Genomic DNA, 13,324 nt, shown 5'->3' with positions numbered 1-13,324 from the left:
TGGTTGAAATCTGTAGGCTGCTCGCACAGTGTGCTGAATGATTTAAGCCTATTTTGCTCGCTCAAAACTATTTTTAGTCGCAAATGCAAGTGCCATGACGGGCGGATCGCCACACTGCCGACATTTTACTCAGCCCGTCACGGCACGCTGTTTGATTGCGTTATCAAAACATGCCGCTATTATTCGGCCTTGCTTTTAACTTATTCCACTGAATACCGAATGTGTGTTTTTTTGCAATATTCGGCCGAATATATTCGGTTACAGAATATTCGGTGCATCCCTAATTTAATCATTGCAACATTTCCTTTCATGCTTTGTTTCTGATTTAATTGTTATGTCCTTTGGTTTTTGTTGCTGCGAATATTTGGCAGTTTGCCCTCTTTGAGACTTGTTGAAGTACCTCGTCAAGTTTTGCTTCTCTGTGCCAGCGATAGCTGTGGCTGGAGGCATAATGGTTTAGGGTTGTCTGTGTGTCCGTCCCATTCTTGAGAACATGATTTCCTCAAATTTGGCACAGATGTTCACTTGGACGAGTGATTAACTGATGAATTTTTCAGGTCAAAGGCCAGGGTCACCCTGACCTTGTCTGCCGCCTCCTCATGAATGTGATATGTCAAAAATGCCTTAAGGGAATTTCTTCATATTTGGCACAAACGTTCACTTGGACTCAGTGATGAACTGATTAGATTTTGATGGTCAAAGGTCAAGATCACTGTGCCTTTCATCTATCTCATTCTCGTGAATGCAATATTTTAAGAACGCCTTGAAGGAATTTCTTCAAATTTGGCACAAATGTTCACTTGGACTCAACAATGAAGTGGTTGGATTTAGGTGGTTTAAGGTTACTGTGACCTTCCATCTGTCTCATTCTTGTAAATGTCATATCTCAGGAGCACATTGATTGAATTTCTTTAAATTTGACACAAACATCCACTTGTACTGAAAAATAAACTGATTAGAATGTTGTGGTTGAAGGTCAAGGTCAGCGTGACCTCACAAAATATGTTTTTGGCCATAACTCAAGATTTCATACGCTAATTATGACAAAACATCACACAAATGTCTGATCGGATAAGATAATGAAGTAATGACATTTTATATCCAAAAGGTCAAAGGTCAACTTCACTGTGACATCATAATGTTCTGCATAAAACACTTTTCGGGCCATTACTCAGTGTCATATCTTAGAAACATAAGAGGACACAGATACTGAATTGGTGACACTAATCTTGGGTGTCCACCTTGAAACTGCGCTGATTGTACAGATCTTCTGTGCTGTCGGGGAAAGATGTATGTGAAGCATCAATGTTTTCAGACAGGGATGTTAACTGTAAGAGAAACTTGACTGGTGCACAGAGACCTACAACCACGGGATGGTAATTCTAGTTTCTGTTGGAATAGGATCCCAGGGCGTTGTGTATCCTGCCCCAATGGTCCTGGTTGCCATGGTAACTAATGAGGCTCGTTTAGATGAAGGGTATAAAGGTGTAGAACTGGTGCTGAACCGAGAGAAGGTCGCAGTGGTAATGAGCCAGCTGGGGTGGTTCTTTCAGCAGATGTGGAGCTTTACTGTTTCCTTATATGCGCAGTGTTACTGTCTGCTGGTCTGGCTGTGTGAGGTGTCTGATTACAGTGCTGCTGACAGTAAACTACCGTCTCCCCCCGGGTATTAATCTAGCAATTAAAAATCCCCAGCCTGTGTGTTCACAGCTGCGGCAGTACAGGTTTATGTTAACATTTAATATTAAGGTGACTTTTATCAATAACATGTTGCAGTGAACTCAGCTGCAGAACACGTTTCAGTTTCTGGGTCACATTTAACAAGTGGTGAGGACATCAGACGGCAGAAGGTCACAGCACTCAGAACCAGCAGAAATTATGTTGATATAGGGATGGGCAATATATCGACTATATTGCGGCTTTTTCCCCGTGAAATGTATTAAATGTAGGGTTGCCCCTTTAGGGCCATTAGTCGACTACTCGCCCACATGTTTACCATATTAACTCAATTATTGAATTGTATATTTTGTATGGGGCAACACAATGGTTTGAGTTTAAGGTCTGAGAAAGAATAGTATCAGTAACATTATTAACACTGTGCTACATTACAGAGAAATACTGTACTAATAAACCTTGATTAATATGGGCCTATATTTTATCTACAAGTGTACGTCACACACTGAGCGAGCCGCCTGTTAATGACGCTGTGGGCTAATGGGCATGTAGCTACTTCCATGTTTCAGATGATACGTCATGTTTGTAGTCGACCAATGAAGATGAGTTTACATATCACCTTGGGTTCGTCCTTCACCTTCTCAAAATGATCCCACACTTTGGATTTCCTGCCCGACATGTTATTAACTAGCCTGTGGAATAACCACAGGTACCAGCCCTGTAAATAAGGGACTGTACACATGCCATGTCTTAAAGCGTCTGTAAATCGTGAGGTCGGGCTCTGAGCGCTACTCTTGTGCCTTTCTGTACCAGGTTTCAAGAGCACGCCCGCAGTTTGCTTCTGAGGTTGCTAAGCACCTTAACAAGGTCCGCGTCAAAGACGATCCTGAGAGCAGAGCTGATCTTCTTCCAGGCGCTGTATACAAGTGTGTAGACCTATCATCCGTGGGACAGATGTAAAGCTCTGGGTAGCCCTGCACTAACATGATCAACTTCTCCTTATTTATCAGACTGAATATTTACAGAAGAAGGGAAAGACATCGGCTGTGATTGGTTTGTAATGTGACTCCTGTCTGACTGCTGAGCATGGCCTCTTGCTGTGTCTGTCCTTTCAAATTAAGTTCTCAGATAGTCCTATCGTGTAGGTTTTGATTTATTTTGACAAGGAGCAACTCCTAATAGAGTTTCACGTTGTTGTTTATTTATTTATAACATTTTTTTTCCGTGACTAAGTAACAAATTAAATCTTGCTGACTAATGATCTGTCTGGTCGACTAACGTTTGGTCGACTATTAGGGGGCAGCCCTAGCATTTACTGAGGAACAAGTTACTGCCTGGCACTGTATGGGAGTAACAAGATAAATTAAGTCTTGTTTTAAAATGCCTCTGTGTCTGCCATAGCTGCAAGCTTTATGTTTTAGGGTTGTACGTATATATGTACGTCCTAACCTCGTCAAGATGTTTCTCAACAATGCCTTGAAGGAATTTCTTCAAAACACCCACTTGGACTCAACAATAAATTGAGAAGAGTTTGGTGGTCATAGGTCAAAGCCACTGTGACCTTGCCTTCATCTCACTCTCGTGAACGCAATATTTTTTAAGAATACCTTGAGGGAATTTCCTCAAATTTGGCACAAACATCCACTTTGAATCAAGGATGAACTGATTTGACTTTAATGGTCAAATTTCAAGGTCACTGTGACCTGGCATCCATCTCTTTCCTGTGAACTATATATTTCAAAAGTCCTTACTGATGTTGAGACATAATTTAAGTTTTAAATAAGTTGATAATTGATTTAATTCAACAATGTGGGTACAACTTAATCTTTTTTGTTTTTGTTTTAAGATAACCATTTTCCTGTTGTCTGACTCTAAGAAAACTTGAGTGACGACTTCCAAACTCATCCTAACCAACTTTGTTATACAATGAATAGGAAAGTAGAATATTGGGACTTACAAGGTGTTTTGACAATATCAGAAAAGTAGTTGGTTGTTTCTGTTCCTTTCTGTGATTCTATTTAACCGAATGCTTTCTGTATTTTTCTGGCAGGACTAGTAACATGGCTGACGCGGCTCGAGGTCCCGTGGTTGGCCGGCCATTGGCATTTGCCAATGAAGAGCAGAGGGCGGTCCACTCCTGGTCCAGGATCTCGTCAGCGGGGCACACTGTCCTCCTGGATGCTCTAAAGATCCTCAGTCCGATGTCCCGTGACCTCTCGAGCAGCGAGGAGCTGGTCACCTTCCTGCAGGAGCTGGGTGAGGAGGGCCACAAGCCCACCGTGCTGCGCAGCAAGGACGTGTATGGCTACCGCTCCTGCACAAACCAACCCTTGACTCAAGATATGCTGAAGCCACCCAACAGAAACGTCAGACCGACCGCCAAGAGGAGGGGGAGGAAGCCCCCGGCCAAGAAGAGAGAAGTGCACCCATCCTGGAACACCTCCAAGAACCCCAAGATTCAAGGGGTCCGCCCTCCAGAGCTGCTGGTGGACCATCGTGCTATCATCTGCAACAGGACACCCATTCGGACTGTAGAGATGTCGCAGGTGCGGCCGTGCCTCAGACTGACCAACATTGCGGGCCTGTCCGGCTTCCATACGGCCAGACTCCAGATCCACACTTCCTGGGACCCGTCCTCAGAGGCACCCTCTGTTGCCTTTTCACAGCAACAGCACCCTCCAACGCTTTCAGGAATACCTTTGCAGCCTTCTCAGAACGGTGGTGGGGTGTCCACCAAAGCTGTGGCCTTGTTCAGCCAGAAGAGCCTGTCCTGCCCTATTCGACTGGACGGCGCCCTCATCGGAGATTCTGCACCGGTCTTCTACGCAAATGGACGGGCGTTCCCAGAGACTCATACAGAGCTGACCAGTAATGGCTGGAGGGGCAACGGCCTCCACCGGGAGGGTCGGGGCCCCAAGGAACTGAACAACTTGACCCGCCAGCGAAACGGCTGGAAGGACAAAAACAGTCTTAGATGGAAAGTGATAAAGGTGGATGACTCTCGCTCTGTGGCTGAGGCCCGCAGAAAAGCGCAGAAGATCCTACAGGTCAACCTGTCTCCAGTGATTCAGATCCAACCTCTCAACGATGTGCTGAGAGACTTCAGATACCAGAATAAATGACAGTGTCCCCAAACCTACACACACCCTTTGGAAGAAGTTAGTGTTTTGTCTGTTGAAGTTCTGGGTACTGAAAGGCATTTAGCTTTTCCCAGCAGGCTGGGAATTTTCACAATCCAGTTTACTACAGCCAACCATCATTCTGGTTTTGAGTTGACTGCCTGCTTGCTGATGAATTTTGGGAGGCACCGTTCACTGTGACTGTTAGGTCAAAAGAGAATTTCCTGCCCTTCAACGAGCAGTTCAGCACTGGGTGCTCACAGTTGTTTGAAGAGTATGATTCATTTGAAGTATAGCGCAATTTTGTTAAAAAATATTTTTTACTTGTAGCGCTTGAAACTGTGCTGTCACTCCGCGGCGCCCTATTTTTCACTGGAAAGAAGAACAAAATAAAACTAGTCACGGGACAGGATGATCCCACTTGACGCACAGATGAACTGGTGGATGAGCAGCAGGGCGGGTGTCCAAAGTCCTCAGACGAGCAGACGTGGTGGTTGGTTGGTCCCAGCAAAACAAATTAACTAAAGGAGGGAAAAAGAGAAAAGTGTTTAGTTTGTCTTCCTTTTTTTGTATTTTTGTTGTGTTTCCACTGGAAATCAGGAAGGCTCTAGGAGCGAGTACTGCAGGGAATCAAACCCGCAGCTCATACAGAGATAGATTGATACCTGGATGAACTGTTTGAACTACAGTCCTTCACAAAGTGTTCCTTTGGTTTAGTTTATCCACACACATGGAGACAAAAGACTCAAAGTAGTTTTGACCATTGGGAAGATTTGATGTCTTAAAATAACAGAACATGAATCAATTAAACAAACTGTGGAAAGTAGCAAGTATGGAAGAGGACTTGGGCCTTGTTTTTTGACTTCTCAGATTAATCTTTAAATAGTAATTCTGGGAAATCATTGAGAATTCTGAGATAAAAGAACTCTGACTTCAATTTTCAGGTTTTCTTTTGTTTTCTCATTATTAAACTTGACTTCAGAAGGCTTTTTTTTTTTTTTTTTTTTTAACAATTTATTTATTGTTTTTGGGTTTTTTTTGTTTGTTTGTTTGTTTGTTTTTTACAGAATTTTGGCTTTTTTTGCTTAGAATTGTTCCATTCCTTGACGTGGCCCTGGTCCACCTCCATAAGTTAAACAGGTTTTACACCAGATACAAAAACGACCATCAGCTGTTGGTCTAGTGCTGCTCAAGGTTTACTTTTGTCCAGTACATTTCTGTACTTATTTGGCAACTGTCAGTTGGAGTCTTGATGGTAGGACATTTGTTTCGCTGATTTAAAGATGTTTGTGGGCTGCAGGACTGTTTGTTTCCTGGCCAGTTACATTTGAAACTGCAGCATCAGAAAGTTAAATCCCCCATCAGAACTCACCTGTGCTCTGCTGAGTTGATGGAGAGAACTGCCCAACAAACTCAGCTTTATAGTATCTTGACTTCCTCCGCAGTGATTTAACAGTTGTGGCTCACCTTAAAACTAAAATAAATGCACTTTGAGTGTGTCACAGTGCTTCAGTGTCATTGTTTCCTAAATGAGAAAGTCATTGACATTCTTATTTCCTATATTATGAAGAAAAAAAAAGTGGAATAATCTCAAAAATTTGGTTTAACTTTCTTTAAACCCACACTGGTTTTCTGCCACAGGTGCTAACTTTGCGACGTTGGTGCTGAATGAAATGGCACAAGAATGTCATCATATTTGTGTTTTGTAGTTCAGATCGGAGCATTTAGGAGCAGTGACTTCCCGAGTTGTTCTCTGAGGGACTGATAGCGCTGCTGCCCCCTGCAGGTTGGGATGAGCATGCCAAACCGCCTTGTGTGCTTTCCAAAGGGTTTCTATTGTGAGGAGCCACCTGAGTCCATTTTCATGTTATTGTCTGTGAGAAACTCCTGTGAATTCCCCTAAAACTTCTGTTCGCAATGTTTGGACAAAACCACATTCCAAGAGACAAATGTTTATTTTTGACTTTGGAAACAGTACTTTAACACAAACTCTTAACTCGTAGTCCCCTTACTAGCCTTTTCTGGAGTAAATATGACTAAAAGCTCTGGAAAAAGCCAATAAGCGACCTTTGTCAAACTACATTTTTATTCTTTTTCAGAAATATTGACTGTTTAAACCACCAGATCTTAAAGTCCAGACAAACAGAACTAAACCACCATCAGGTCAGTAAAGGATTTTTGTTTTTTTAAAAAAGATAAAGACTTAAAAGATTAAATTGGATTTTCAAACACCAGTTTCATGTTTAAATGCTGTGGACGCTGTTACGGGCAGCTTAGTAGAAAGAACTTATCAGATTTTAAGTGAAAAACTGAGCTTTCAGGTTTGAAGTCCTTGCATTAATCTCAATTTAGCAGTCTGTTCCCCAGTTCAAACTGAGACCACATCAGTGTTTAGTGGTCGGCTTTACAGAGTTCCACATCTTTGTTCTGGTGAATTTTGTGTTCTGGAAGATGCCCCTCCCCCACTTCTAGATCTTCTTTCTGTTAGTCTTGTTCTGTGTGCAACACTTGTATAATATTGTATTTCCTACATGATCTTTGAAAAAAACTTTTTGTTCAATAAAATGAAATGAAAAGAATCTGTAGTTTTTTTCTTCTTCCATCAACTAAAACATTTTTCACAACCTGACTTGCATAAGTCTGATGCTGAGAAAGTTTAGTTTCACTGCCATTTGATTTACCTTCTTAGACTCCTCACTCACAAAGCCACAAGTGGTACGTCATTGAGAAACAATTCGGGGATTAGTCCATCACCAGAAAAATGTTTTGAAAGAGTAAGTGTTAAAGTTGTTTTTGTTATTCAAGAATGAAGATGAACTGCATGGATTTTGGCAGTCAAAGGTCAAGGTCACCTTGACCATATCTGGGATCGTTCTTGTGAATGTGATATCTCAAGAACGCTTTGAGGAAACAGACTCAAGGATAGAATTTGGCGGTCAAAGGTCACTGTGACTGCATCCATCACATTCCCATGAATGGGATATCTCAAGAACGCCTTGAGGGGATTTTTCACAATTTCTGCACAAATATGCACTTTTACTCAAGGATGAATCTATTAGATTTTGATGGTCATAGGTTAAGGTCACCATGACCACGATATCTCAAAAAACAACTTGAGTGGGGGCGTCGGTGGCTTAGTGGTAGAGCAGGCGCCCCATGTACAAGGCTGTTGCCGCAGCGGCCCGGGTTCGACTCCAGCCTGTGGCCCTTTGCTGCGTGTCACTCCCTCTCTCTCTCTCCCCCCTTCACACTTGTTGGTCCTATCCATTAAAGGCTGAAAATGCCCCCAAAAAATATCTTAAAAAAACAAAACAAAAAAAAAAACAACTTGAGTGAATTTCTTCATATTTGGTATAAACATCCACATTGAGTCAAGGATGAACTGATAGAATGTGGTGGTCAACGGTCAAGGTCACTGTGACCTTGCGTCCATATCATTTTGCGAACGTGATATCTCAAGAACACCTTGGGGGAATTTTTACAAATTTGGCACAACCATGCACTTTTATTTAGGGAGGAACCTATGAGATTTTGGTGGTGAATGGTCAAGGTCACCATGACCTTGCATTTGCCTCATTCTTGTGAACACAATATCTCAAGGACAGCTAGAGGGAATTGATTTGAATTGGTTAGTATTTCGTGGTCAAAGATTTAGGTCACTGTGACCTCATCAGTCCCATTTTCATGAACGCAATGTTTCAAGAACGTCCTGAGGGAATTATTAAACAATAAAGTGATGACTTTTTATATTCACAAGGTCAAAGGTCAATATCACTGTGACATTTTAATGTTCTCTGCAAAAACACTTGTCTTTCCATTATTCAAAGTCATAACTGAGGAACAGAAGGAGAGACATTTGATCAGATCCTGAATTGGTGACACTAATCTTGGGTGTCCACATTGAGACTGTGTTGAATGTATAGATCCTCTGTGCTGCCGGGGAGAAGATGTGTGTGAAGCATCCATGTTTTTTCAAGGCAAAGTCAAGGTCACTGTGACTTTACATCTGTGTCGTTTCATGACTGTGATATTTCAGGAAGGCCTTGGGGGAATTTTCTCAAATTCCTCCACTTGCACTCGTGACCTCACAAAACATGTTTTTAGCCATAACTCAGGAAATCTTATGCTAGTTATGACAAAATTTCCCACAATTGTCTAACAGGTACTCAAAGTTTACATCCATGCCTGTGAAAACATGGATGCTTCACACACATCCCCCCCGGGCAGCACAGAAGATCTATATAATCAGCACAGTTTCAAGGTGGACACACAAGGATAGTGTCACTGATTCAGTATCTGACCAAATGTCTCCTCTTCCGCTCCTGAGATATGACATATGGCCAGAAAACTGTTTTTGCATTACATTATGGTGTCACAGTTAAGTTCTTTGAACTTGTGGATGATATAAATATAAAATAAAATAAAAATGATATGTGATAGAAAATGTCATATTTTCATGATTATATTAGACATTTGTGTAAGATTTTGTCATAATTAGCAGATGAATTCTGGAGTTATCGTCAAAAACTTGTTTTGTGAGGTCACAGTGACCTTGACCTTTGACCTTCAACCACCAAATTTTAATCAGTTGATCTTCGAGTCCAACTAGATGTTTGTGCCAAATCTGAAGAAATTCCCTCAAGGTGTTCTTGAAATACTGTGTTCATAAGAATGTGACAGATGAGGTCAAACTGGCCTTGACTTTTGACCACCAAATTCTAAGCAGTTCATCCTTGACTCAAGGGTGATATTTGTGCTAAATTTGAAGAAATTCCTTAAAGGCGTTCTTGAGATATTGTATTCAATAGAATTCAACAAACGAGGTGACAGTGACCTCTGACCACCAAATTCTAATCCACTCAGCCTTTGGCCTCTTTGCAGAGGCACTCAAATACACAGACAAGTAACCAAACACACACTGACATAACAAATGCAGCTATTCAGATGCAATAATGTGGTAAGCAATGGAATACTTGGCAACAACTACAGATGTACTGTACCAGACCACCAGATTCCTGTCAAGGTTAAGTTGCTCCTTCCATTACATACCCACTAAAGCTTTCCCATTGTTGTTAGATAGAGTTCACAATACCAGTAAGAAAGAAACCAAATGGTTTATCTGGAACTAAGTTATGAGGCAGTGTCAGAGGTGATGGGATGGTTATGCTGTTGCTGCTGTTTACATTCCCTCTGATGCTAATTCAAAGAATGCACCACAGGAATGCCCTTTGAATCAGATCCGATAAGGAGTAGGAGTGGGAAGGTCACTGGAGGAAAGTGGGAAAGAAGAGGAAGTCTGATTAGTAGGATTAGACTTGGACATACTACGTTGAATTCCTCTCCACACTGAAGAAAAGACAGTTATTAATGAACGAACACAAAGGGATTAAATACAATGATATTAAAATGATCTTTGCAAATGATTTGGTTTGAAGCATGTCCTCACTTATCTATATGGTTTAATAAACACAACAGAGGCACAACTGCAGCAGCTGAAGAAATTGAATCTCCCAAACGCAGTGATTTTGCACTTCTACATTGTCATCATTGAGTCCATCATCACCTTCTCCAACACCGTCTGGTAGGCTGCTGCCACTGCTGAGGACAAGGGTAAACTGCAGTCCCTCCAGGACCTGTACACCTCCAGGATCCTGAAGTGGGCAGAAAAGATTTTCGCTAACCCCTCTTACCTTGACCCACCCCCATTTGGCAGATGTCTGTATTCCAGCAAGACCATAGACTGTTTAATGGACATAGCCACAGTGACGTCACCTTTTGGTTTGTGGACTGCCATTTTGAAGCCTGGAGTTCAGCACTTCGGCCGTCACCATCTTGTTTGATCGTGACTTTACCTGCTATATCCTCCTGACCCAAACCTTTTGTTGGTTGGCATTTTTAATTTCTCCTAGCTTTTTGGGATCAGTGGGACCTGATTAGTATAAAAAACTAAACATTGTCAATGATAATAAAGTCACTACATAAATATAGACTATATTTATGTAGTGACTTTATTACTATTACTACATTATTATATAATCTAATAATTATATAATAAAGTCACTACATAAATAGTGACTTTATTATATAATTATTAGATGATAAAGTTCAGATGTACTCAAACGAGACGATAATAAAGTCCCATTGTCCTTCAACGAGCTGATGATAAATTCCTAAAGTCTTCAAAGGAGTACTTTCTAATTAACAGCGTGTTAGTTTATTACTGTAGCTAAAATTGGTGAAATCTGTTGTATCAAACTAAAAAGTGTCAACCATTAAATATGATCCTGTTCTCAACCTTGTTCACTTTTGTGTGGGGATCGGCTGCAGACTGACTTGGCAGAGATGGCTGCCATCTTCTTTTTACATGGATTAATGTATTGAGGTCTTACTACCACTAAATAGCACGAAAAAGTGTCCGCGAACGAGGACAACAGATCTAAGTTAAGCAGAATTAAGTATAAGGTCCAGTAAACCCAAAATGTGATGTCTTTGTATGAGGATGCAGGGTTTCAAGAGAATATACCCTAATATATTTTAACTTAGCCTCAGTTTTTTTTTTTTTTTGCACATTAAAAAGAAAATTGAACATAAGGGAAATGGTAGAGTGGAGTCAAGACCATAACAGTAAAGGAAAAACCAATTTAAAAAACAACAAATTTGCACATACTTTATTCTTTTTTGTGCTTAATACTAAGTTGTTTATTTGTGCTGATTTCTCAGTAGCTCTTGTTCTCGCTTGCAATGAATAAGATGAATTTAAGAGATGTTTACATCTTTGTATGTAGGCTATATATTTATTACATCTCATTATGCATATACATGTTTTAATATATGTTATATTTCATGCCTATATTTAAATTTCTGTATTATTTTATGTCTTAGATCTTTTCTATCTTTTACTTGCATTAATTTATTTTCATACATACTTGTTTCAGCATTATTAGAGGGAATCTGAGATCCATTATTTTCATTTCCAACGACTGCTTCTCTGACAACTTAAAACCTGTTAAAAACCAAAGAAACTACAAAGACTTAATGACCTTCCCTCTTGTCTACTTCCCTGTTGACAACAAAGACACTGTGCTGTTAAAGGACTACCACCGGCGGCGATAACGCTCCTCCTGGCTGCATGTCGCCATTAATAGAAGACGTAGAAGAAGAAATGTGTAACTACGTCACTGGAAGTCTGGAGTGAGGCCAGGTGAAATTCATTAAAAATAATGAACTTGGTCCCCCCCTGTGATAAATGAATTAAAATCAAACATCCGAGAGATAAAAGTTATCTTTAACTTAAGTTACGGTATCTACGACGTGTTTGTGTAAATTTAGTTTAGCTAGCAGCGAGCTAGTTAGCATCAAACAGGGAGGAGAAGGTTAAAACAAATGTCACCGCAGAAACAAGAGCACCTGGAAACATTTACAGCCCGGACATTCATCACTGTGACTCCATGAAGACAGAGAAGAAGACCACCTTCATACAGTGAGTTATTTTTACACATCATTTTTAGGGCTGGTTATTTTCTCAATGTAGTTTTTAATTTGAATGGACAATGACAGAGGCTATCCAATGTCCCATTTTTTTTAATTCAAGCTCCTGTCGGCAGTGGTGTAAAGTAACTAAGTACATTTACTCAAGTAATGTAGTACAATATTGTGGTACTTTTCTATTTTCTGCTACTTTATGCTTCTACTGTACTACATTAGAGTTTAAATATTTTGTTTTTACTCCTACAACATGTATGTGATAACAAAATTTGAGGTTCAGATTATTAGTACAAAATATAAATCAAATTATCAATGATGTCAAACTGATATAACTTAAACTGTTTATGTAATTAAGGCCAGCTACACTTTTACACATTAATGCATCAATAATCATAATTCAGTAACAGGGTGCCAACAGTATGACATTTTCACAGTAAGATAACCTACACAGATATATTACGGTTTTATTGTTATTATCAATCAGAATGACCCTCAAATAAATGAAAGGGAAGGTTTTTTTTGGTTGAACAAGTGTTTTATTATCTTGCGGGTCCCAAACTATGGTACCACAGCAACAAAGCACAAATCTGTAAAATACAGATAAAATATAGCAGCCATGAAACACTGACTGTTTGTCATCCAGGCTGCCCCTGAGGTGTGGGCGTAACATCCCACCTGAGACAACTCGGGGCACAATGCTCCCATAACAAAGGCTCCTTACATTTACCATATTTCCTCACATTACATATGAAAAATAAAATAACGTGACTGTCACATATCTTATTAAGGACAATTTTAAACCCTCAAAATGAAAGAATATAACTTGCATTTTTGGGGTCGTTATAGATCTTTGGCATTCTGTCAGTTTGTTGAGATAATCTGAAGAAATTTCACCTCGTGCTTCAAGAAGCACCTCCCACAAGTTGAATTGGCTCAATGGGCACCTCAATCAATTTCAATCAATCAATTTTATTTATAAGGCCCAATATCACAAATCACAATTTTCCTCACAGGGCTTTACAGCATACGACATCCCTCTGTCCTTA

General features: G+C 40.3%; 1 protein-coding gene and 1 long non-coding RNA gene across 4 annotated transcripts in view; both read left to right on the top strand.

The window, feature by feature from the left end:
- Positions 1–7,372, top strand: part of ccdc71 (coiled-coil domain containing 71) — a 34,409-nt gene extending 27,037 nt beyond the window's left edge. Inside the window, exon 2 of the mRNA XM_050038374.1 lies at positions 3,725–7,372. Within this exon, the coding sequence (XP_049894331.1) occupies positions 3,735–4,796 (1,062 nt within the window). The 5' untranslated portion in view covers positions 3,725–3,734 and the 3' untranslated portion in view covers positions 4,797–7,372. The remainder of the gene's footprint in view (positions 1–3,724) is intronic.
- A 4,697-nt stretch (positions 7,373–12,069) lies between these two features.
- LOC126386196 (uncharacterized) overlaps positions 12,070–13,324 on the top strand; it is a 33,862-nt gene continuing 32,607 nt past the window's right edge. For all 3 annotated transcript variants that reach the window (XR_007569473.1, XR_007569472.1, XR_007569474.1), the window contains exon 1: positions 12,070–12,273. This is a non-coding gene — a long non-coding RNA (uncharacterized LOC126386196). The remainder of the gene's footprint in view (positions 12,274–13,324) is intronic.

Source organism: Epinephelus moara, chromosome 24 (assembly GCF_006386435.1).
Source record: "Epinephelus moara isolate mb chromosome 24, YSFRI_EMoa_1.0, whole genome shotgun sequence".
Classification (NCBI taxonomy): Eukaryota; Metazoa; Chordata; class Actinopteri; order Perciformes; family Serranidae; genus Epinephelus; species Epinephelus moara.
Note: the sequence above shows the minus strand (reverse complement) of the source record. Positions and strands in the feature narration are given on the sequence as shown.